The 27316-nt window shown below is 38.6% G+C and overlaps 1 protein-coding gene across 4 annotated transcripts in view; it reads left to right on the top strand.

Annotated features, from left to right (window-relative positions):
* The window catches only part of RIN2 (Ras and Rab interactor 2), a 68398-nt gene that overhangs the window by 21319 nt on the left and 19763 nt on the right, over positions 1-27316 (top strand). Inside the window, exons 2-7 of one of the 4 annotated variants that reach the window (XM_063298693.1) lie at positions 9343-9437; positions 15351-15543; positions 16664-16775; positions 18220-18292; positions 22983-23074; positions 24940-26067. In XM_063298693.1, coding sequence (XP_063154763.1) covers positions 9343-9437; positions 15351-15543; positions 16664-16775; positions 18220-18292; positions 22983-23074; positions 24940-26067 — 1693 coding nt within the window. The remainder of the gene's footprint in view (positions 1-9342; positions 9438-15350; positions 15544-16663; positions 16776-18219; positions 18293-22982; positions 23075-24939; positions 26068-27316) is intronic. The other 3 variants (XM_063298694.1, XM_063298695.1, XM_063298696.1) reach the window with 3 other exon arrangements.

Here is a 27316-nt window from a genome sequence, read left to right on the forward strand (position 1 = left end):
GAATGGCTGCATTTGTATAACAGAGGGAACCATAAAATAGTTAATCACATTTTAGTCTACTGCGTTGTGTTTGATTTCAACTTCTGTGGTTAGTTTCCAGTTCAAGTGTATCAAGAAATGGCATTATTAAGTAAACCAGGGTTTTATATTCCTCAGCATCCTATTTGCAGCCTTCAGAGGTCCCTTCAGAGTTGGGCTGCTGCAGATTTTGTTCTCAGGCAGACTGAACAGTTTACTATGTTATCTAACATTAAAGGAAGTTAATGGTTTACTTTTATTACGGAAAGTCTATTTCTTTAAATCCACTTCAGCTGTGGAAATAGTGGTTTATATTATGGCAGTTGAAGCAAATTCCTGTGTTTGGCAAGTGGATAGAGCTGCCCAGACATATAAATAATCTCTTTCATAAAGAAAAAAAATAGATTGCAGATTATAAAACAAGGATATTTCCTATCCTTGTTTCAGTCCCAGCAGGGGAAGAAAATGGACACCACCTACTATACTAGAATTTCAAACCTATGTTTTGCTATCTCAGTAGTAAAATGATGCCACAAAAGATCACATCTGTAAAAGAACAGGAGGTATGTTGAGGATGCAACCATTCCACCAGACCCCAGGCAACTGTATGGATGAATTCCCACCATCTTTAGTGTGGGTTTCTGTTTGGTGATCATAATCTCAAGGGAATGGCCAACTTTTGTTTCATCAAGGATCAGTTGTTGACTAGGTCTTTTTGCAGTCCGTCATGTTGTTGTTGTTGTTGTTGTTGTTGTTATCTCAGCAACCATCTCCAAAATGATAATTCAGAGGTGTCTATCTTTCTCACAGTTTCTTGATGTCCAGTTTGATGTCATTCATTACCATAAAATATCTGTATCTTTTATTATATTTCCTCCCTAGGATAAAAATTTTTTTCAACTTCAACACACTATTCATCTTTATCTGTTCTTGAGTCAAGAAAAGAAAATTATCTACCATTTTCATTGCCATCAACTGCATTTTGGTTCACATTACCCTTTTCTTCTTAATATTTAACCCAAACCTAAAGTTCTACACTGATAATGAGCTCCTCTAAGTCGTCTTTACTGTGGAGTTTATAAAATGGTGTAATCTGCATGTCACAAATTGTTAGTTTTTCAACTTCCACTTCTGATGCCATCTGTTCCCTCTTCAGTCCCGCCCTTCTTGTACTTGCTGTGTAAGTTAAACAGGTAAGATAACAATCTGCATTCATCTCATTCCATTCCTTTCAGAACCATGTATCTCTGAATTCATTTCTTAGAATGAGTTCCTGTTGATTGTAACAAAGGATAATCTGATTTAATCAAGAAAAATTAACCAATTATCTTCCACAGTCCAGCATGTTCTATATAATGAAAGGCATTTTTAAACCTTTAGCATGTCTTTCTCCATACATGGCTGTAAATTTATTTGTAAAAAAAACTTTGCTTATGTGAGCAGTTACTTCAATAGTATGGTAATTTGTGCATTCTCTTACATCCAACTTTTTCATTATAGGTCTATTTATTCGTTTACCAAATTCCTGTACCAATGTATTTCCTAACGACTCATGGCAAATGCACTAATCTTCCACCATTTCTAGGCCGTGGTTTAGTATTTGTTTCCATATAACTGTTAGCACTTTAACTAACTTCATCTTTAAACAGTTCAAAGGATATTTCATCTACATTTGATGCTGTTTTGTTTGATAGTTGGTTTAACTGCTGTACCTCACTTTCTAATGGATCAGTTCCTGAATGCATTATTTCTCTACAAATGTTTCTGTTGTTCTATAATCCTGTTTGTAAAGGATTTCAATATAACCTTTTTATCTTTTTTTAACTTCATTTGCCTCTACAGATAACTCGACTGGGTGTTCTGACTTTGTATTGCTGGCCACCTATTATCTTTAATTGTCTAAGTTTAGTCTGCATTTTTTGCACCAATTATTCATCTTCTATTCCATAACCTGATGGCTAGACTGTAATTCTGCATATTGTGGCTTCTGTTATAAGGTCTGTTTGATTCTGGAGTTGTCCATCCAGCAATGACCATATGCAAAGTCTCTGTTTATATTGCTAGAAGCAAAATGTCCTTGTAAAACTCTGTTAACCAATTTCCTGCATTACTGCATTTGCCCAATCCCAATCTTCCAGTGATCCTGTGAATTCCTGGAAGATATTTTAAATACTGTGTCAAAAAGTATTTCCTTCTGTCAGTCTCACTTCTCCCTGTTTTACTTTAAAGTGGATGACACTGAGTTCTGATACCTTCACAGCAAGAGAAAAACTTATCACTCTTCCTATGTAATCTGTGCCATGCATGATTTTATGAACCTCTGTCATTTCTCCCCTTCCCTCTTTTGTATTAGGTTAAAGAGCCCCAATTGCTGTAGGGTTTTTTTTTTCCTTCTTGTAGGGGAACTGCTCCAACCTGTGACAATTGGTTTACCTTTTTTGCACCTTTCCTAGCTTTATAGTATCCTATAGTACCCAGAATTGCATATATCAGATCCAATCAAAACCTTTATTATGGCCTTTAGGCCAGAGAATGAATTGTATATAGTGGTCTCAAAACAGATATGGAGGGTTGTGCAAAATTTATCCGTTTGAGAATGGAACATTCCAGAGAACTCTTAATATATTTTGGGGGCAGTTTTGCAGTTTCCAGAAGTATATCTGTTGAACTAGAAGCTGTTTGAGGTGTCCTAAAAATGATGTTCTAGACAAAATAATCCCCGGTTCAGAGGGAAAACCACCAAGTTGTCTTCAGAACATGATCTGGAGAAAAACTGGGATTCCTGGAGGAAGAACGGAATGTTCTAGTTTGGTGTATTTTGCACATCCTTACTTGGCTGTTCAATTTTTAATTCTCTGTACATAATTTCAAGCACCGAGTTTTCTTTTTAACACCAGTTTCATACTGGATTGACATTTTCATTGAACTATCCATTTTGACTCCAGATCATTTTCCTGTCAGTTTGTGTCAATGTATTGATGAAATCTGGATTTTTGTGTCAACACACATCACTTTATGCTTGTTTGCACTGAATTTCGTTTGCCATTTTGAAGCCCATATTCTTTTGGAGTTCTTTACAGTCTGTTTTTGATTTAACCACCCTTAACACTTTATCATTAGCAAATATGGCCACTGCTTCACTGTTCAATCTTAACTCAAGATCATACGTTGGGTGTTCTCTGAGCTTGGTTGTTTTCCTGCAGACACTCTGTTACCAGGCAAACATAACAGTCCATGGAAAAATGAAGCTTCCTGGTTATTTATATATAGTGGCTTGCCCTGTCAGTCTTGGTTGGGGTGTGGTTTCTTCCTTGATGGTTCTTTGATTATAGCATTGGTTTTTTTCTCTGATAGTTTATCTGGGGCTGTTTCTTGCTTATCTGGGTGTTGGTTTCTAGGGCGAATGTGCCCTGAGCTATTGATTTCCTTTCTTGACTTGTGGTTATACCTTTTAAATGGCATGTTGATGGGGTTTGTTTGTTTGTTCATTTTTCAAATTTTGCCACTGCCCATCTCCCCCGAAGAGAGGGACTGTGGGCAGTTTACAATAAAACTAGCACATTAAAACAGTAACCATAAATAACATCTAAAATATAAATACAAGTACCAGATATAAATATAAAAGTAAATATAAATATAAATATAAAATCCAAGTGGCCATAAGAGATCTAATTCAGTGAGGAGAGCTCTAAGGCGCCAGCTATCCCCAGGAATATCTACTCCCCTTCCCGCCCCAAGCGAGGTGGCAGAACCAAGTCTTCAGGTTCTTCTAGAAGGTCAGGAGCGATGGGGCTTGCCTCACCTCCAGGGGCAGGATGTTCCAGAGGGCGGGAGCCACTGCAGAGAAGACCCGCCTCCTGGACCCCACCAGATGGAATTCTTTTACGGAGGGGGTCTGTAATATGCCCTCTCTGCATGATCGGGTGGGACGGGTTGATTTCATGGGGATGAGACAGTCCCTCAGGTAACCTGGACCCGTGCCATCTCTATTCATCTCTTGATGGCTGATTTGTCTGAATGCCAATCTGCCAGGAATTCCCTAGAATTTTTGGATTTGGCTTGGTACAAAATGTCATTAGCTTCCAGTTTGAAATTGTGGTTGAATTTGTCTATGTTTTGAGAGATTAGGGAATATTCTTCACATCTTCTGACTGTCAATTGATGTTCATGGATTTGTTCTACCAAATTTCTACTTACCCATCCTACAATGGCTGTTACAGTCCTTACATTTTATGTTGTAGATGCCTCCTGTTTTTATTTCTTTGCTTACTGGGTCTTTGGTTTTGTTTGAGACGTTTTGAAGGGATTTTGTTGATTTTTGTGCTACAATGATGCCAAGAGATTATAATAGTCTGTTGGTTGTCTCAGATGTGTTTGACGTACAGTATGGGAGAGTTATCTTTTTCAAGGGTTGCAACAGGTTGTGTGGGTAGGCACTTTTTAATGAATTTGCCAGGTATCCATTGAATTGGAAGATGTTGTATAGGTAGTCTGCTTCCATCTTTTGGAGTTTGGACTATTGTAGTGTGTTTTCCTTGTCTGAATAATGTTTTTGTGCTGTTCCTCTTGAGGCAGTTGGGTTGTTACTTTGGTTAATGTGAGTTGTTTTTCAATATGCTTTGGGCTTTTAGTCTGCCATTGTTTCCTCTGCTGATGATATCCAGGAAAAGGTAGTTTTTGTTACTGTCGTCTTCTCTTGCAAATGTTATACCTTTAAAGCTGTAGATTGTCTTGTGTGTCTAACTGTTCCTTTTTGTATTATGGCAAAAGTATTGTCTATGTAATGGAAACCATCTTTGCATCTGTATATATGGGAGTGCTATCAACAAGATCATTTACCTATGAGCTGAAAGGTACCAGTCCCAAAACCTGTTCCTGGAGACCCCACTGTGCATATCTTGCCAGTGTAAGAATTGCACATTTATTCATGCTGTTTCTTGTTTTTAACAAGATACCAGTCCATGAGGACACCTATTCTTTTATCCTGTGGCAGCTGAGTTTGCTCAGGAGAAGTTAGTGAGGAACTTCTGAAAGGCTTTTTGAAATCCAAGTATACAACATCTACTGAGCCACCCTTCTCAACATGCTTGATGACATTCTTCACAAGTCTAGAAAGTTAATGAGAGAACATTTATCTTGTTGTGTTGTCCCATTTTAGAAAGACTTGTTCTTCTATATGGTTTCTATATTCCCTTTAATAACACTCTCAACTATTTTTTTCAGAACTGATGTTAACTCCAACGGGCATGTAACTTTTATTATCCCCACAATCCCCAACCACTTTCAACTTGCAGATTCCTTTCCCTTGGTTAATATTGTTCAAAAGTATAGAACAATTCTAGTCCACATTTTCTGGCTGTGATGCAAACCTTTCTATCTGATCCCTGAAAACCATATCAGCTTGTAGGCAAACATGCTTGTTTCCAAACATGATTTGGATTTATGAGGATTTATCTCTAAGAATAAACTGAAGATGAAGATGAAGAATAGGATGAAGTTATACTTTGTATACCCATTGAATGTGAGGAGTGCATTCAAAAATCAAAGCATTGTTTTTGATTCTTGTTACTTGAAAATAGGCCTTAATCTATTCTTCCACAACCTGCTGCTGGACTTCAACTCCCATAATTCCCATGTAATTCCCAATCAGCATGGCTATTTGAAATTATTTATTGGTTTCACCTGATCTAGTCTAGCGTTCAGCTTGGTTGTTCATAACGAAAAGAAAAAACACTGTTCTCTTAATGGATTTCAGATCAATGAATTCACAGGCAAAGCAAATATAAATAAATATCAAAATAATGTTTTACATTATGTATACTTCTCTGACCTATTATGTAGAGACTTGAGTTTATTCAGAATATTGATTGAAATAATGCACTGACATTTTTGTTTAGAGCACGTAGTGTGGAACCCCCTGGTGGACAGAATTGTGAAACAATATACTTTGAAAGCCCAAACTTTTTACATACCATGAAACAAAAACTGATGTAGATTCATCTTTCCTTTGGTTCTAAGGGGAAAGCAGGCTTAGTTTTACTTGCTCAGAGTCCAAAATATTACAAAATAATGAATTTCAAAGGACTCAAAACTTGTTCACTTATTTATCTTAATAAAGATACTGCCTGTTTATGAATTCCAGAATTTCATTACAGACCAGTTGGCTTCTTTTATTTGGCACACTGAAATTTTTACTGAGATCATAGCTGGGATAGAATATTTAAATTTCACACTGCAGTGAGTTCTAATAACTACACATTCTAAAAATTGGTATCTCTTTAAAACTTATACAAAGATTTTATGCTTCTTTAAGGTAAGCTAGCCTATCTGATTATGGTAATTACTTAACACCTCAGAGAACGCCTTACTTACTCAAATCCTCTGTGTTATAGCATTTAGAAGCAATATGACATAATTAGGTTTGAATTGTCCACAAGGTCCCCACTAAGTCATAATAGGGTTTGTAGGTATGGTTATGGACTAGCATTATATGCGAACACTTATGACTTATTCAACAAATTGCTGAAACAAATAATGGCTTAGTGTGATGTGGTGAGTCAGTGTGCATGTATCAGTTCCATACACATGTGCAAGGAATTCAGAATGTGGAGTTCATGGCACAAAATATTTTTTTTAAAAAAGGTAGCATAGACATTTAAGTGACTATGACAAGTTTGGTTTCTACTAGGCCTGCATTCTTTCAACATAAACTGTACACTTGTCATAGGTGACTTAAAACTTGGTTTTGTGATGTTGCACATGATGACTGCCTACTCAACTTACCATCAAATTCGATTCATATGTGGTTAAGTAGAAATCTCTTTAATGGAGTGTAATGTGCAGTACAGATAAAAAGTTGCGAATAGAAGTTCCCGCGCTTTCCCCAAGTTAAACGTCCCAATGAACTCAACCACCTCCCCCTTCTTCGGTATGCAGCCCCCCTTTTCGTGCCAGTCCGTTCCGTTCCATCTAGATGTCTCCAACGGCTTGGCAGCTTGACCTTGGATGCCAGAGATAGCCCAAACAAGATGCTTTCACACACCTGGCTTGTCCCCCTCCCACTTCTACTGACTCGCAAGTCTCAACATGTGTTGACTCCATTCATGCATGTGAGTCGGATCAGATGTTCTGGGAATGTTTGATCTGGGAGCATGACACATAACAAATTTTGCCATAAAATGTTAGCATAAGCCTTGAGTGAATATAGCAGTATTATTTTCTAATATGTTAACCTACCGATAAACATTTATGGGTGGAAGCACAAAATGAAGTTTATGGTAATTAAATAGCAGGAAATGAGCTCAAAACTTTTACATGCATTTTGAGGAAATATATAATTTCACGGTTTGTAGTTGAGAGCTTTTCGCTTACACTGTGGTGCCAGTGGCAATGACAATATTTCACATACCTAGTATGTAGTGTTTGAAAACCTGTAATGTGATTTATTCATAATTACGCTATTACTATAACTCACAGTTAGTACCTTCTTAGAAATCATTAGTGGATGACAGAAATTGGGTTGGCATTTTAATTCCTGAGAAATTAAGTACTTTATTTCAGTAGTTATAATTCACATTCAGTGGAAAAGAGGTATCTTTCGTTTATATAGAAGTTCTCAGAATGGGTGACTTTTAAGTAATAACAGCTGAGAAGGTTCTGGTTCAAATTTTGCTAGCTTCACTCATTGCACTAAGCCATGATTTGTTTTAATTATAGTTTGCTGAATAAGCTGCCATAGTTTGGGTGACACACTACACTAAGCCAAAAACAAATGAACCAGATGGTCTTAGACCCAACCTCAGTAAGTGGTTTCATATTCAGTCAGTCTGAATCATCTCTCCATTTCTGTGAAAAGTTTAGGAATTTGGAAATCAGTTAATACAAGAGGAAGTTTGATTGTAAAAAAATGCAGTGTGATAGTATATCCAATTACAATATCTTCTGATTTCAAACTTTGGTCCAGATTCATTAGCAGCACCTTAAACTTCTGAAATACTATCAATGTTGGATTATTCTAAATCTCTAGTACTTTTTTAGACAATCATACAGTATTGTTAAGGTGAATATCAGTTATTTGTAGGAACTTTGGAATAATTGTCAGAATACTCCTTATTAACAAATCAGTGGTTAAGAGTATGTCCTTATGATCTTACACCTCAGAGAACATATTAAAAGGGTTGGCTGTGAATTTCATTTTGTTGGAAGTCTAAAACAATGGAGGGGAGACTTAAATAAAGGATCTGTAAAATAGCTTGCTGCACGATTGTTACATTTTTATTTAATATCCATAAGTTTGTTTATATGGTTTTAGGAAGCATAATAGGGCTTAAAGATCTGCTTTTGAATTATATATCCAAAATTTGGAATGTATTATTATATGAAGATCTATGAATATACAGTATCAAGAAGGGGCTCAGCAAAAAAAAAAAAAAGATTTCTCTTTATAATGGGAAGACAGTACCACCTTGGTTTTATAATCTTGGATTGTTGTTGTTTGTCCACTCTTCTTTATGAATTTGTTCTTTAACAGTGTAATGGAAAGCAATTTCTGTGTGATCAAGCTTTAGAAACTTAGATTTTTATATATGTATGTCTTATTTATTTTCTTTTTTCTTGTTTGCATATTTTTTTCTCTTTCAGTATACTAAAACAATACAAATTTTAAAAATAATTTTACAAATCATTTATTTAATGTAAGTAAATTACTTTGAATATTTGATTCAGTTATGAATTCTAAGGACATGATTTTGTCAAAGTGAGTTCTTGTGTTGGGCCAAAACTCCCAGAATTCTCGACCAGCTTATCCAATTTTTATCCAATTGTTTTCAACTTAAAACTGGATTGTATTTTCAACTATGCATGATGTGGCTTATTTAATTGTGCTCTATTTAAACATTTTTTATAACTCTGTTCTTTGTGTGTGTTTGTGTGTGTTTGTATGTATGTGGATCAATGGATTAGTTTGTATTGGGAAGGATATATAATAAAGGCAGGCTAAAAGTAATAAATAAATAAAATAAAAATAAAATGCTGTCTGCAAGTTGATTCCATATATATACAGTATATATATATATATATATGAATATATATATATATGAAATCAACTTGGAGATACTTAATTTATTAAGAAAAGGGAATTGTCTGAATTTTCCTGGGTTGTGATTGAATTAAGTATGTGTTTTATTATATTTGTTCCTCTTAAGAACAGGAAGTCAGAATTGGAAGGGATGAAATGAGTTATAAACTTAAGTGACTCATCTTGTCCATTCTTTTATTTCTACATCTCTTCCACTTACTGATGTCATATTGCTTTCGTCCTTCAAGCTAATTGACACAATTGCTTCAGAAATCGGAGAACTGAAACAGGAAATGGTACACACAGATCTGGCACTGGACGATGGACGCACCAGTTTACTGAGGTGAATTAAAATTCTGTATCACTGGACTCATTTGGAGGGCTAATGGGTGTGTTGTGTTAATCAGGAAGGTGTTATTTTCAGTACCTATCTTGTTAATAGTTCTAAACTGAAAAATATTTGGGTTTTGGATGAGCTTTAAAGCAGTTTGTTTTGGCAGTAGCTAGCAATGTAATTCTATACTTCTATGTTTCTTTTTTTTAATGCTGCATTCCTAGCTTCCTATAAAAAGTGATTGATTCCTTTGATCAAATTCCACAGTTGAAGAATACATTTATCAGCATGTGGATTCTTTAAGAAAGGAATATAGAAACTGATCTTTCTTTTAGGTTTAATTGTTGAAAGGTTTTTATTTAAAATTGGCTAAAGTTTCAAAATTAGAAAAGCACTGAACAGTGCTAGGTCATTTGGTTTCAACAGAAGAAAATCTACTGTATGTGTAAAAATTCTATTTCAGTTTATATCAGTTCTGAGCTTCAGTTTGTCTTTAAGCTTTGTTGATTTTAGTTGAATTTACTGAATTGAAAATAATTTGTAAATTTTCAAATGAAATGTTATCTCTCCACCTTGTGTTTTGTGTGTGAGACTGCTGGCAATGTATTCTATTAGTGAATTACAGCATAGTAAATGGGGAGATCTTGGGCATATAAAACTTGAGCATGTTGATATGGCACAAGTGATAGAACCACTAAGACAATGTGGAAATCATTAATATCTCCTAGCTCATCCACAATATTTCTTAATGTGTAGCAAATTAAACCTGGGGATGTGGAAGCAGAGTAGCAATCATCTCTCATAAGACTTTTGCATTAACTAGGTATCCTGTCTGGTGGTTGCTGAATTCTGAGTGTCTGTATCATTTAGTAACTCTTCGATATAAGATTTGGATTCAGCTGATGTACCATCTACCCTGTTGTGCAAGGGTCTTCTTCTGTTGGCTTATAGAGATGAACTTGGACATGGCATTGAAGCATACCACGCTTCCTAATTTAGAGGAATAAGAGAAACGCCCACATTAAAATTTGTATAAGGAGTGACTCCTCATATAAACAAGTGAAAATCATGGACCTGTCTCAGTTAATATGTGGTCCATCATATATAGTAGAGCACATGTTGACCTTGGTGTTTTCTGCTAGACCATGATGATGGGATCTGGGGCAGGAAACTTTGTGATAATCTCGACATCATCAAAAAAAATCATCACCTCAAAGCATGGTAATTGTTGGCACATGTGATCCCTAAAGAAACTGAGGTGTTGAAGATTTTGTATCCAAAGGCTCCCAGAGATTTTCCAGTTATTAAGATTCTAGCAAAGCTCTAGCTGACCTTTGGTATGCAGAAGTGCATCAAGTGATTACATTTGCTCCTAAACACTCTTTTATGCAAGAAGTTGCTATTTCTATGCTTTTGAAGGAATTTAGGGCAAGGAAGTAACATACACTATTATTTATCATGAAGGAAGACTCATGGTAAATCTGACTGAACACGAGTTGGATCTCATTTTACAGCCTACTAAGTGAGTTAAAGGTCTTTTATACCTTAGCCCATGTAAAAATGTAGAAGAGCCCTCCATAGCCTTTTTTTTTTTTTACTGATATGCAGAATTATCACAACCTGGATTCCAGGTTAATCTTTTTATGTATCCAAAGCATTTGCTTGCTCTGTTGTAATGGATATTTTTCTGGATGTGGCAAAGTTCCTTCAATAGTTCAAACTCATTACCTAAGTCTTGATCCTTGTCCATCTAGTAGTTAAAGTTGCCAGAGGATGGCTGGTTTCAAGGATAGAGATGATAAATGGGTTCTTTCAGGAGGAAGGGATTCCTGGAATACTGAGGAAGGTTAGATATTGCTTAAAATCTGTTCTTGATATTTATTCTATGCTTCCTTTTTTGGAGTAGTGGACAACATGCTCAAGCAAGTGGTGGGAACTTAGCTCCAGATGGTCTTGAATGACATTGAGAATTTAATTAAATGAGATATTATTCTGACCCATTCCAGTATGGATTCTAGTCTGATTTGGGGATTGAGATTCCCTTTATAGGTGATCAAAACTAGGAAATAGGCGAAGGAAAAGTGCCATAGCTGACTGAGGCATACCTGTGGATTACACTACTATGATGATCTTTTTTGAACAAAGTTGTTCTGTTCTGTTGTGATTTGGTTCTGTCTGAAGAGCAGTCTCCAGTAAGTGGTGCTGGAAGACTCCTGTCTGATACCTGAGCATTTGTTTTATGAGGTATCATAAAGTCTATCTTGTTCATGCTTTTTCAACTTTTACAAAAGCATACTTACAGTATAGTGTCCCTAGTATGTAGGCAACACCCATTCCTATTTATCTTTCCAATTAAATTCCAGGGCACAGGAAAATACCTTAATCACTGTCTGAAGGCTACATTGCCTGGATGTGAGCTAAGTGAAATAGAATCCAGACAAGAAAAGTATGTTGACTGGTAGGAAAGAGAGCTGATCTGAGGCTAGGTACTCAACTATATGGGAAAGCACGTTCACTCAATAGTGTGTTGTGCTCTTTGTACATTTACTGTCTTTTGTGCACCTGGTGGGTGCAGTGGTTTAAGATCTACAGATCTACATCTTCTTCAAGTATCATTATCAAAAATATCTGCAGTGGTATCTAGAGCATGTATGGTGATAGGTAGGGTGAGATGGAGTGAGAGCAGGAAGATAATCCTTTTGCCTCCATATGCTTCTTTGTTCCAGTTACTCTTATAAGGCTAATTCTGATTTCAGAATGGAAGTGCCCCAAGAGAAAAACTGAGGAAAGAAGGAAATAGCTTTCTTGTGTTTAATATATTTGTTTGTGCATCAGTGTGGATAAATCTGAGTCGAGAGGATTTACACTTCGTGAATGGGAACTCTGCTGTCTCTTTGTATGCATTTGCAAAATAGGGAAGGAATTTCAATATTCCTGAAAAAACAAAATAGGGATAATGTAGGATCAGTCATTTGCTGGGAAGAGATATCAGAAAGCAACATTGCCCATGTTTGGTGGGGATTATGGGGAGAGAAGAACTCCCATTATTCATGAGCTGATTATTTTTATTAATTTACTTGATAAACTTGTAGGCCACCTCAGTGACAAGGCTTACATGTTAGATTTAAAAAATAAACAGACCCCCCCAAAAAAGCCACAGCATCAAAACACTTGACAATAATAACCAACAGTGCATTGGGAAAGTGGAAAATTCCAAACCAAATAACAATAAGACGAAACTCTAATCTATTATGAGGAAGCAAAAGGTTTGTGCAAGCACCAGCAGGGTTGGGACCATATGGACTGCTTCACAGGGCAGATGCAGCCACAGAGAAGTCTCGTCTCTGAGGTCCTGCAAGATGACATTGTTGCACAAAGGGGACTTGGAGTGAGTCAACTCTCCCAGATCTTACTGGCTGGACACAAATAACTAAAGAAAGGCGGCCGCTTAGGTATTCAGATCCTAAGGATTGGAGTTTAAACAGAAGAGGAAAAGAAAATAAGCAAGATAGTCTTACATGCCCACCTGTAGTCAGCAATAACAGAACAGTGAAATTCTTGTTTGATCAGGAATTCTGGACAGACGTCTTTGGTAGGATTTAGTGAGGAGCCTCAGGTTGTTACCTTCTTCTTCAACTTCCTTTCGCCCTTCCCTCCTACTCAGTGACTAAGGTCTGCAGGTACAGCATGCTTCATCTTCCTGCCTAGTCATGCTCTTAAGGCTTTAGTGCCTGCAGCTGTGGCTAGGGCACTCAGCTAGTTACCCATCTAATTCTGAGCTTCAGGGCTTGCTTGGTTGGATAGTTTGGGGTGACTACAGTCCCCAGAGGTTGGGGTTCCTGGTGATTAGATACTTTACATTATCACAGTTTGTCTGACAGGGAAGTGGGGACTTGATATTAACTGGATGCAGCTACTCAGGCATCAGCTACCAGATCAGCCTGGCCCCTTCTGGGAAGGGGCACATTTCTGGAAGTGGTTGTTTCTGATTCTGTCCCACCTGCTGGACTGACTGGTTCATCTTGGTAGCCACTTGGTTATGATATTGGAGCAAAGCATTGTCTTATCTGATCAGCTGTTAGCAAAATCACCAGTATGTGAGCAGCCATTGTGCTAATCGCTGTGGGCATTGCCTCTCCTATTAGTCGAAGGAGGGCAATCAAGCTGCCAAGTACACCAGACCAGGGTTGGGCAGTAAATTTCAGTCCTGCAGCTTCACTTTGCCTAATTTCACTAAAATTTCTAGGATACATGATACGACAGAACTAGATAGTACTCTATTGCAAACTAGAGAGAAGCCACACTGAACAATTGATTACATTCTGTTAACGTGGGGATGTAGTTCCCAAGGCATTTGAAACCCATTGCTGCTGCTTGCACTCATTTCAATGGTCTTAGCTCTGTGCTTGAAGCTGAATGTGATTGTTGCTGGTTGACGCAACTGACATCCACTGACTCTTGGCTTATCTCTCACATGTATCGCTCTTGCTGGAATTTTGAACTGAAAATTTGCTTTTGAAATTATTAAGGCCACCAGTGGCTATCCCTCTTGGGATAATGTAGAGCTTGCCACAAATCAGAGCTACAGTATAAGCCTTTCAGTCATTTGTCTTACAGGCTGGCTAAAAGGGTGTAATTGGGAATCTCAGTAGGTCAGGTCATATGGAAATAATTAAGCATGTTTAGCCGAAGGCATGTAATTATTTTTCAGGGCTATGTGCATGCCCAGGGACACACTACTTCCTGTTATATTTGCGGATGGAGCTGTAACAGGAGTAGATGAATGAATGAATCTTTATTACAGCCAAGGGCCAAAGATAAAAAGTATACTGAAAATAGCTAAAAATCATTAAATAAAAGTAGAGTACAATGAATTGTAATAGTTGAAATAACAGTATATTACAACCATGGTAGACTTTTCACTAATTGTCACTTAATTTTCATGACTGCTGCACAGTATTTTGCTACAATCTGAGTTATGAACTGTTTACAGTCTGAAAAAAGGATGAACGTGTAAGTATTGTCAGATCACTCAGGATACTGATGTAAAAGAGGCAGGATATAAGCATTGTGAATATCTCTATAGATGGTACAATAAAATTACACGTATTGGGCTGTTTCATCATTCCAGTTCCATATGGGCAAACGCATTTCTCAATTGGGATTTTAGGGTATCTTCCCTGTGATAACGCCAAAGGCAAAATATTATGCCTTGCCCAAAAGAAAGCTTTCCTTAGTTTGGGAGACGTCAGTAAAGAGAGATAGTTCCCCAAAACCCTTTGTCACCCAAGTTCTATTTCTCTGTGACAGGGTATTTACTTCCGCCTGAAATTCAGTGTCATTAAATCTTTGGAGAAGTGTATGTTTGGCACAGTTATAGCCCAAGGTCTGTAGAGATTCTGGTGACAATCCATAAGTCATTAGTTTTTGTTTTAAGACATTGTTCCAGCTTAAGGGGTAGTCATTGACCATTATTAATGGGAGTAGTCCTGAGAGGAAGAACTGGACTTTCAGCCAGTAGTTTAACATCGATCTCCAATTCCAATTTTAGGCATCCCTGTTTCCACCCTGAGGAGGGCATTGGCAATCCCTCTGGGTGCTGCTAATACAGAACTTAGAAATTTCATTTGAAGCACGTCAGGGGCGTTCAGGAAGTAGATGTAATTACTTCCTTTTCTATTTCTATTTGCTTAAATATGTTTATTTGTTTGGCTTTTTGGCTTGTTTGTTTTACAAATTACAGAGCTGCTCACAGGGTCACCTACAATAAAATATAGCTGAAAATGAATACAAATACATATTATTTATTTTTAATTATCTATGAACAAAATACATTGTTGAAGGTTGTCTTACAAGTACAGATGGTTCCTGAATAATTTAAACTTAGGCTTTTAATTTGTTTTGTTTTTTCTGTTGTTTTAGCCTAGAGAAAGATATGGGTGATGTGTATCCGGATCAGAAAGATTTTACAAATATTGTACGAGATTCTGGATATGATAGTCTCCCCAATAAGCTCAGCATACTAGATAAACTTCTTCATACGCACCCTATCTGGTTACAGCTTGGCTTAAATGATGCTGAAGCAGTGGAAATTCTACGCTCTCAACCTCCTGGAGTAAGAAACAACTTTAATTTGGCCTTGAAAGCGAGGGGACTAACTTTGCTGGGGCACTGGCTTGCTTTTAGAAACAGACCCCTTCTTTCTTATTCTCACAGACACATTTTGTTTATTTCTTAAATTTATATCGCACCTTTTCTCCAGAAATTCATAGCACTTTCTCTTCTAATAGGTTGGGCTGAGAGACAGTGACTGGCCTAAAGTCACCCAGCAGGCCTCCATGGCTGTGGGTCATCTTGAACCTGGCTCTCCCCAATTCCACTGCAACTCCTTAACCACTCTACCATACACATACATCACGACCTTTTCATGCTGTCATTTTGTATCACTAATGTGTATGAATAGTGATAGGATGCCAGTTAGGAGAGAAAAGTGCATGTGATTGCTTTTATCCATGTAACTCTAATATTCATACACATTATGAATCTGCTTTAGATGATGGCAGCTGTGTGACTCACCTAGGCCAGTACTGCCTACTCTAACTAGCAACAGTTCTCTTAGGAGTCTTTCTTCATCCCTTACCCTAGACAATTTTAGCTGGTGACTTAACATAAGATTCTGGTAGGTTCTCTTGTGTTTGTGCATGTGTGCACTTATTCTGCCACAAAGGTATGGACCCTTTCTGAAAAAGGAAGAGATGGGAAGGAGGTTATAGCTGAATGTTCAGAATCATCTGAGGGCAATTATTAAAATTATTTTATTGGTCACCACCATATTGAACAGCAACGCTTAGGAGTAGCGCTTGTGCAGTTTGGTGTTTGTGGGGAAGGAAGGCCAACCCTTCTGTGTTAATATGGAAAAGATTAACTCTTGCCCCAGAGCAACAACTTTAAAAATCTAATGCTTGCATATTTCAAGATCAAATGAATGAACATTACAGACAGGATTTGGCAATGCTTTTTGCCATTTACAGGTTCTGGGTAACTAGAAAATACCAATAACAGTTAAGCTTTGTAGCTTATTTTGGACTCTCAAGTTATTGGTGTCTCTGTTGGAAGTCCTACATTATTACTTGTATGTAGGATGAGACAAAACAGGGCCATAATTGAGTTTCTTGAAAAACACAGCTACTGAGTCTATTTAAAGCCTTGATTTTTGTAATTTATTTTTTTAATAGACCTTCCTTGTTAGAAAGTCCACAAGAATGCAGAAGAAAGTCTTATCTTTACGTCTACCAAATGACTTTGGATTTTGCCTCAAAGAGTTTGCAATAAAAGAAAGCATCTATAGTAAGTAGTTTACAAAAATGTCTTTCCTTGGCTGAACATCACGAATAGTGTGGAAGAGTGAACTCACCACCTGGAGTGAGCAGGCATTTTTCCCTCCTGGGATCCTCAGTGTTGGTGCTACTTGGGAAGGATCGTGAAAACAGCCCCACCCTCTCCTTAATTGGAGAGTTTGTTTTATAAAGTGAACTGAAAGTAAGCACGTGCCTGGGTGTGTCCAGAAAGGAGTTAAGCCAGGATGGCAGCAGAGACCTGGGAAAGAGGAGCTGCCAACCTAAAGGGGAGCACTTCAGCAGTAGTCTTCAAACAACTTCAATTCTTGGAGCTGCAAGACGGCTGAGAGGCAGGGCTGAGAGGCAGGGAAAGAAAAGAGCCTGACTAGAGTTTGCAAGCCCAAGCAAGCCTGCAAACCAGACCAGGCCTGTTTCGTGCAGCAGCCCAGGTGCAGAGCTCTGCTGTACAAACCAGCTCCAGAAACAGAGGTCTGTGAGTGCTGGGGGGGGGGGGGTTAGAGAGAGAGAAGCCCATTTGCAAGTCTGTGGAGGAGTGAAAAGGGTTTCCACATGCAAATAGACTGAGACTGGCTATAAAAGCTGAAGACCTGGGGGAAAAGGGAATGATTTAAAGAGCTAAGAAATAGTTAAGAAGACATACTGCTACAAATTTAGGAATAAGAACATAGAACATAGAGATAGAAATTATGGATTATATAATAGAAACAGTTGCAAACGTATAGTAATAGAGAGATAGTGGAGTAAGATAGGAGTTTAATTTTGTACAGTAAAGCAGTTTTTTGTGGGGGAAAAAATACAGACTGTGTTGTGTACCATATTAAGAAAAACTCTAACAAATAGAAAATTCATTAAGTGACTGGTTGCAATTATGAATGAATATAGCTGATCTGCACAGCAGATGGCAGCAAATCAACTGAACTGACTCATCTCAAACCGAATACATAAGTGAACGAAAAGGACCAGAGCTGATTGGTATTGGGATGGGAGACCATGAGGAACTTCCAGGGCTACAGATTAGACTGGAAAGTAAAATAAAATCACAAAAGAAGGTAGTGGCCAAGCTCTTCTGTATTGTGCCAAGATGCAGGAACATCTCATGAGTTGAGCTGTTATGGTTGATTCCATGACAAATAGCATCCAATATAGACAGTGAGATTTAAACACTTCAGATTAAGGTTCTTGGATTGTTTGTAGCTCAGCTGTCAGTGTGTACCATTTTAAAAACATTTCATATTTTTCACTAACTTTTAAGCAAAAACAACTGAAGAGAGTTGCTACAGAATTTTGGAAAAGAAATACTGGCCATGATGCAAGTCTTTATTAACAAACAGTAGCTTGTGAATTGCAGATTTATTCTGACATAGAAAACACATTTTACTGTTTTTCTCAGAACATATACTGTGCAGTTGAGCCTGTTTTCTTTTACTTTTCAGCTTTTTCCTTGGAAGGCTCTGGAATAAGCTTTGCTGATTTATTCAGGCTCATAGCTTTCTACTGTATTAGCAGGTAATAGTGAATTTGCATTTGTTTAGCCTTTCTTAAACTGTGGTTGCCTTGTCAATGCAAATATTAAGAATCTTAATCAGAACAAGAAAGAATAACTGCTAATTCTTTTTCACAGATTCAGCTACCACTCCCCAGTAATTGAGGATGCCACTCAGTAATTTTTAAAGTAAATATGCTTGAATTTTGAATGTTCCTGTTTTCTTCTTTCATCTGTTATTTCACGATGTATTAGTTAGAATTCAAACATTGTGGCAAGGTCCTGTTGACTTCATTCTTTGGACTGGAATTTGTACATATTAAAGCACTTTAGTTTTTCATTCCTGGAAAGATAATAAATCAAAATTATGATCATTAACAAAGATAAATGTGCACATGAATTTTTAGTGGCTTCTGAGCAAACAGTAGAATTCTGAATATCTGAAACATCACAATGAATGAATGAATAGGCTTTATTGCATTCACTGATCAGTAAAATATACCGTTTAAAACTAAAATTCTAGAACCCAAATTAAAATACAGAATTTTCAAAAAATGACAGTAAATAAAGATATGTTTCAAATGGCCCTTCCTTGCATGGGCCAAGTCTTTCCTTACGTGGAATCTTCTTATATCTGCCCTCAAGGATAACTGATGGGAGAACAGCAAAGTCGGCAGGAGTGAAAATTGTGTGCTACTTCGAGAGAGCTGAGTTGGTTAAATACTAGGTGGCTTATGTGGTATACACTAAGTGACTAGATACCATGCCTGCTGACATGCTGCTTTAATCTTCCTGTCTATCCATATTATTTAGTCTCCATCCTAGGTGATCATATCCCATTCCCAAAAGCATCGGCAGTGAAAGCTGACATTGTGCCATTTTCTGCCCTACCCTAACTTTCCAGGGTACATGGAAGACTTCTGCCAATAGCAGCAGGGCCAAGACTTCTGGTATGAAATCCAGCTTTAGCCACACATTAGGTATCCTGATCTGGGCCCTAGTTTCAACCTTGAGCAGGCCTATCTCCAGGTGGAGTGCTGCCCCTTAGAATTTTTGCTAGAAACCAAAGAGATACTGAAATACCTACAATAGAGGAATGGATTGTAAAGATGACAGAATTAGCAAAAACTGGCAAAACTGACCTGTTTGATCAGGGATAAAGCAATAACTACTTTTATAAAAAAGACTGGAAACCTTTATGGGCTTTTTGCTGAAAATGGAAAAAAGTGAAATGGTGATTTGTGGATTTGCTGATTGAAAAAGGAGTTGAGTATGGGATCTCTGTAATGTAATTTGAATGAGGGAGGAGGGATAATAACTTTATTGTAACTGCTGCCAAGAAGATCAGAAGTTGTTTCTTTAGTTTTTCTTCCTTTCACTGTATTGCTTTCTTCACCTTTTATTTTTTTCTTTCTCTAACTTTTCTTTATATATTTTCATGTTTATCTTTTATCCATCTCAAAATTTTGAACACAAATTATTTTAAAAAACCATTTTTTTTCTAGAAACCTTGGACTCAAGCAGAGTTGTTTGCTTTCCTAGCCCTAATTCTACTCCAAAAAGAAGCTGGGTTAGAAGTTGGGCTACAAAGAGTTTAATGGGAACTGGAATATATTTGCTTCTCTTGTATAGAAAAAATGGCAGACTGGCTGCACTGCTCCTTTGAGCCTCTGGAGGCTTTTTAAGGGCACCATAATCCTTGCTTTGTTGCTGTTCAGTTGTAAGTGGTAACGCAAACAGAAGAGAGGAATAAAAAACAAAAGGCCCTCTTTAGTCCTCTTAGGGTCAATGACAAGGGCAGCGTATCGTTCGTGTAAAGTCACACTGGTGCCTGCCTTCCTGCAGCGTTCAGTGGGTGGAGTTCTGCTTTTGTCAGGTAACTGGTGATGGAGTTTGTATAAAAAAATATAATAAGGGAGCAATCATGCAGCCTTGTTTGACTCCTGTCTTGGTAGGGACGGTCTCAAAGAATTGCCCTGCTACATTACATCTTTTTTCAGTTTAGTATTTTCAGATACTTTATACATGAGGGTAAGCAGTTGATCAGTTGATGTACCTCTAAGCTTTCCCCATCGTTTCTTTCTGGAGATTCTTTTGAAGGCTTGCTTAACATCAATAAATGTAGCATATAGGGCTGATCTTGGTTTTGCTGTATATTTATCCACTAAGTGACTCGATCCCAGTCCCTGCTGCTTTATAATTTTGCCGTCTCTGAAGCTTTCCTGTTCAAGACCAAAATAAAATTGTTTCCATCCAGTCTCTGGGATTCCAGTATAAATGTTTTGCATATAACTTGCTTACAGTGTTTAATACTGTACACTAATTGAGTGAAAACTTTCAGGAAGAAACATAATTTCAATTTTTTATACATCTCTTACTGCAGAAAATTTTATCTAGAAATAGCATGATATTCATCATGTAGCAGTATATACTTATTTATTTTTCATATTTCTACACTGCCCATCTCACAAGTGACTCTGGGCAGTTTATAATTTAGTTAAAATAACAAGAGATTAAAAACATAAAAGCAAATACATCATAAAATATAAATATAAAATATAGAAAAATACTTAAAATTTATATAAAATATAAATTCCTCAGAGCCACATTGCAGTGCCAACCTGCCCCATGATTGGCTATCCCCCTTCCACCCCAAGCGAGGTGGCGCAGCCAATTTTTCACTCCCTTTTGGTAGGCCGGGAGAGTGGGGGCCTGCCTCACCTCTGGGGGTAACGTGTTCCATGGGGCAGGGGCCATAGCAGAGAAGTCTCTCATCAGTCAACAGTCTCTCATGGACAGGGTCCGTAGCATGCCCTCTCTGCCTGACCAGGTGGGACAGGTCAATTTAATGGGGGTGAGGCGGTCCCTCAGGTAACCCGGTCCCATGCCATGTAGGGCTTTAAAGGTGATAACCGACACCTTGAATTGGACCCAGAAGCAAACTGGCACCCAGTGCAGCTCACATATACAGTATGCACCATCCTCAGGGCTCCTAAAACTGCTCGCATGGTGACATTCTGAACCAGCTGTAGCCCCATATAGAGCGCATTGCAAGAGTCTATACAGGAGATGACCAGGGCATAAGTGTCTGACCGGAGGGCCTCCCGATCCAGGAAGGGGCGTAGCTGGTGCTCATGAAGTTGGGCAAAGCCTCCCCTGGCCATGGCTGCCACCTGCTCTTCCAGCAGGAGTCAGTCCAGGAGAACCCCCAGGTTCCACACCAGATCTGTCCAGGGCAGTGCAACCCCATCCAGAACCAAAGATGGTAAGTTCCTGGATGCAAAGGAGCCCCCAACCCACAGCCACTCTGTTTTACCAGGGTTCAGCTGAAGCCTGTTGTTCCCCATCCAGACCCCCACAGCCTCCAGTCAGAGAGAAGGTGGTCACAGCATCACTTAAGTCACCCTGGATAGAGATGTATAATTGGTATCATCAGCATATTGATGATACCGCATCCCATGGTGACATATGATCTCACCCAGCGGTTTCATGTAGATATTAAAAAGGAGTGGAAAGAGTATGGAACCCTGCAGCACCCCACAAAGGAGGGGCCGCGGGCCGGATCTCTCGCTCCCTATCAACATTGATGGGACCAGCCCTGGAGGAAGGAGACAAACCGCACCACCGACCCCCAGCAACCTGAGCCAACCCAAATATGCTGAATCATGTTTGAAACCTATTGGGTGATAATGTTGGGTGTGTTTGAAGCCCATGTTTGAAACCCATGTTTGAAACCCATGAAACCCATGTTAGGTGACCAATATGCAAGTATTGAGTCAGTTTCCCAATTGCAAAAATTGTGTGAACTATACACTTTACAAGTACTGCCAAAAATGTTGATAATTTGCCTGCTCTTGTAAATTAGCAAGTCTTCTCTCATAAAAATGAAAATATATGCAGTCCATCTAGTCCAAGTGTGCAATACCTATGCCCAAGGGTTCAAATCTTTGGTGCAGTCCCTGGAGCCCTTCAAAAGTGGTCTTCTATGTATAGTTTTTAATATGGAAGTAGGAAAAGTTATTAAATGCATGGGGAATAATCAGCTGTATTCATTTGAAATAAAACAATTGTATTTTATTATTTGGCACTGCCCCAGCCTGAGCAAAGCCTAGCTTCAAAAGGACAAGCTCAGTCTTCAGCCTGAAAAAGGGTTGCACCCTAATCTCACTCAGGATTATTTAATTGCAGCTCTCCCAGGTCTCCATCCAAGTTCTCTCCCCGCCCTGGCACCTGAGATCAGTTATGTAGGATGGTGGAGACTGACCTGAGGCCTTCTTGACCTGAAGCCTAGTTGTTGCTGCGCCACCATGCTTGTCAATTATATTTGCCTTGCAGTGATTCACTAAACTTTTCCAAAAACTTTTGTGGTCTGCTCAAATGAAATAATGTGTATTGCACTCATTCTGAAACTGAGTCTTTAAATGCCTTTAAGATCCTTCTTAAAATCTCCAGTGAAAACCAGTTTCCCGATATTCAAGTTTATTTAATCAACTTGCAATCTGATCATCCTAATTGTAAACAAAAGGGTATCTTAATTGTCAAAATGGAAGATTCTGAACTGTTCAATAGACAGTAGAGACGTTAAGAGTGAAATAAGAGGAAGTGGTGGCAGAAAGTGTTTTTCTAAGGAAAATGTATGAGATTGTTGACGATATTAAGAGGCAAGATGCAGAAGAGTAAAGCAAGTTAATGCCTTAATTATTTCCAAATAAGGGATGTCCTGCCTTTCACTCTGAAGTTACCTCACGTGATTGCAACAGCAACAACAGAGTCTGAACTTGAAGAGGTGGCTCAGCTGGGACTGAGTAAGTAAAAGCAGGCAATGGAGGGAGGGGAGGGGAGGGGAGGGGAGAGTTGAATTAGAGCTGTGGAATTGGGAAGAGGTGGTTTAAACCTCTAGTCTCTAATGTGGAAGTAGTTTACCCATGATGCATTCCTTGGCCTTGCTTCTTAACTGACCCCATTTTATTTTTGCATTAATTTATTAAATTTTGTTAATAAAAAAAGCAATAGGAAGTTAGCATGATGCAAAGAAAAGCACCAGCCTCAAGCTATATTTTCAGTTAGACCAATGCAGACACACTTTAGTTCAGTGTTTCTCAACCTCAGCCACTTTAAGCTGTGTGGACGTCAATTCCCAGAATTCCCCAGCCAGCATACTGGCTAGGGAATTCTGGGGTTAAAATCCACACAGCTTCAAGTGGCTGAGGCTGAGAAATACTGCTTTAGAGAATGACATGTTATGGTGCAGTGCTTTGTTCACCTTCTAAGAATTTTTATGGCTGCATTTATCATGGCAACTATTTTGTGAGTGTCCTTAAAATGCTCTCAAAATGCCATGTGTACCCAGTGAGTCAAAAATATTGGGTACTTCTGCTTGGAATATTCCCCTGCATATTACTTTTGTGATTCAAAACCCCCTGCCCCCAGCTGCTGCTTGTCATACAGAAGAAATATAGGTACCAAATGAGTATCTATCTGTTTCTCCTCTTGAGAGAAGCATGTTCAGAAAGGGGCAATTCAGATTAGGAAAATGGCATGCTGGGTGGGGAGGACAGTAGGGATGGGTAGTGCAGAGGGGTTAAACTTTCTGTCCCAGGTCTGGTACTATCATGTGGCCTGGAAGCATGTTTTAGCTATTTTTTCTTGAAAAAAAATGTATCTAAATATTAGTTTGAGTCATAGAAGCAGTTCCATAAAAGTTTTGGAATTAATCCACAGCATAATTTAAAGCCAAAGGTTCAGTTCTGGCATTGTGACAAACGATTTTTAAGAACACTGTTTTTCTACTTATGGAGGCCATGGGACCTAGTGCTTATTATTTGAAGATTTATTGTATTTGTATCCTGCCTGTTCTTCGAGGAGACCAGAACAGCACATATAGTCTCCTCCTACCTTAGGAAGCAGAATGAGCTTCACATCTGTATTGAAATTTGAACCTGGATACCTTCTCTACCTCTAATCCTAGCCCTTCTTGCCACTAGCTATGGTCCTGCTTAGCACACAGAAACTTAAAACAAGTATGCATCTCTAAACCTAATTGCCTGGAAGCATAATGACTCGGTGCTTGCACAGGGGACCTTTCACCTTTTACCAAACCACAGTTTGGCATGATGTCTGAATTAAGCCATATTTGGCATGATGTCTGAATTAGGCCACTGAAGAAGTGATCAAAGAGGATGAGATTTAGAAAGCTGCCTTTTTTAGAACTGTTGTTGTCATTGACGAAGGCAAAGGCAGCTTACATCTTAGAAAGCCTGGCACTTTGCATTCAAGGCAAATGCTCCATCTGACAGAGAGGGCTTCCAGAAGTATCTCCTCTTCTGTAGTTTTAGGAAACAAAGGCAACTCACTAGAGTTAATGACGAGCAGGAGCAACAGGTCTGAGTTGCAATTAGAAAATATTTAGAACTAATTGATGGTGTTCAGTAGTGAAAGTTATTCTTGAAATGCACTAAGCTTGTGCAGGAAATACCCCTGGTAAACTGTATCTCATATTTGTATGTGAGAGCTTTCTATTTCCTTTTTTTACCACAGGACCCAAAAGTCTCAGGCTTATCCTATTAAAAAAAAACCTCTTTGTTTGAGAGCAAACCTTTTTGAGTAGAACATTCTGAGCACTAGGGGCATAATATTTGCATTCTTTTGCTAACTAAATAATGACTTTCAGATTTTTGGAGCTCTCCAGCTAACAGCAAGCTGCAAAAATCTTCACCCCTCCAGAAGCCTCTGCCTTCAGACAGCATTTATAAAGGCTCCGAGCAGCTCTGCCTCATAAATGGAGTTCATTCTATAAGAACCAGAACGCCTTCGGAGCTGGAATGCAGCCAGACCAATGGAGCCCTGTGTTTTATTAATCCTCTCTTCTTGAAAGTGCATAGCCAGGATGTTGGTGGAAATCTGAAAAGACCAGGTCCAAAAGCACAAGATGTGAATGGCCCTGAGAGATCCCGTTCTCCCCCACCAAGGCCTCCCCCACCTTCTATTCATAGCCTCCTTGCACACCCTCAGCTGTCCAGGACTACAAACCAGACCAGTCTGCCAGAAACTGTCAGTCACAGCAAACACTGGGACTTGGATGTGATACAGAAGAGGCCAACTCCTATCCCACCGCCACGCCTGAAAAAAAAGGCTCTCTCTTTAGAGGCTGAGAGCAATGCAAAGAACTCGGCAGTAAATGAACCCAGCCATAATTTGGTGGATGGCACAGAAGCTGCCAGCATTCCAGGTGGAGCTCCGCCTCAGCAGAACTTGGAGAGCAAAAACAGCTTAGCTGCACACTGTGAGTCACAAGTGCAGTGGAATGGAGGCAGGCAAAGACTAAGCAACATGAGCCTGTCCACATCCTCCTCTGACTCTCTGGATTTTGATCGGAGCATGCCGCTCTTTGCCTACGATGGGGATACCAACAGCAGCCTGGAGGATTTCGAGGGGGAGAGTGACCAGGAAAGCATGGCACCTCCCTTGAAGCCCAAGAAAAAAAGGAACGGCTCATTTGTACTTCCCAAAATTGTCAAATCCCAGCTGAGGAAAATGAGTGGCGTCTTCAGTTCCTTCATGACCCCAGAGAAAAGGATGGTTAAGAAAATAGCAGAAATGTCTCAAGACAAGCGCACCTATTTTGGTTGCCTAGTTCAGGACTATATAAGCTTCCTGCAGGAGAACAAGGAGTGTCATGTTTCCAGCACAGACATGCTTCAGACTATTCGGCAGTTTATGACCCAAGTAAAGAGCTATTTATCTCAGAGCTCTGAACTGGATCCCCCCATTGAGTCTCTGATTCCGGAGGACCAGATAGGTAAGCAGCTGGGTGGCGCCTCTCACAAGCCAAAATGTCCTGTTCCTGTGTCTGCACTTTCCATCTGATTTTGAAAGGTCTGGATCTTGTTGATAACTGAAGTGGCAGCTCCTTCTCTTGCTTAACATCCAGGCTACTTCAGACAGAACATAACGCTCCGCTAGACCTGTGCAGAGCCATTTCTTTAACGTAACATTGTCAGTGGAGTCTTACAGAGCAATATAAATGAAAAAATGGTGGTCCTTGCTCCCACACAGGCAGATTTCATGAGGATGGGGATGGGAAGAGAGACAAGAGGTTGTTGTTATTATTATTAAACTTGGGCTTCAGTTTTCTTTTTGGAAAGGAATACTGTATTCCAGAACTCTAATCTTAAGAGAAATTTAATTGTAGAAATACAGTAATGTATAAGACAGGCATCATGGTTGGGAGTAGCAGTTTTTTAGTCATGTTGCAGGATTTATTTATTAATCCTATTATTTATTTGTTTGCTATTTAAAATAGCTGTAGTCTGATCTATTTTTAAAAAATAGCTTATAAAAATGAAACCGGTAAAAGCAACAGTATAATAGATACAAATTCTTTTTTAAAGAAACAGACCCTTTAACAGCATCAAACCATAACGCCTTTACAGTTCAAAATGCAATGCATAAATAGTAAAATCCCCCAGTTTAAAAAAAAAATGTTCTTAAGTTTTTTGCTTTATGTGGGGGGAAATTTTAGAGCTACAGTGGATCACCTAAAATGCCCTAACCCCACTAACCTACCAGATTTTGCTGACTGAACTTTGAGCCTCAGATTCAGAACAAGTTAAGAACAGGTTCTTAAGATAAGAAAAGCCTAAGAAAGAGAGATGCTATTTATCTCAGATCTTGTTTGCTTTGTGTTGTTTATGTAAGCATTTTATATATTTATGGAAGGGTGTGTACCAAAATATAAGTCAGCTTTTTAGTGTTGTTTATATCCATTTTTGTACGTTTCAGTGGCATCCATTTTGCTTGAAAATGTCCTTCAAGGCAAAAATCTTTTCCCTGTAAGTTCATTTCATTGAAGTGTTTCCCTTCCCCTTCTCACTGGCTTGGGGTGCTCACAGTTTGTTGAAAAACTCTCTCTCAGAATAGTTTCTGGGTTGAAAAGTCTGGTCTCCCTTAATTGAATAGCTATTTCCATATGTATGAGTCACTGTTGATTCCACACTACGGGAGTATGTTGCCAGTGCAATAACATCCTGTGATTTAAAAAAAAAAAG

Source organism: Candoia aspera, chromosome 3, assembly GCF_035149785.1.
Source record: "Candoia aspera isolate rCanAsp1 chromosome 3, rCanAsp1.hap2, whole genome shotgun sequence".
Classification (NCBI taxonomy): domain Eukaryota; kingdom Metazoa; phylum Chordata; class Lepidosauria; order Squamata; family Boidae; genus Candoia; species Candoia aspera.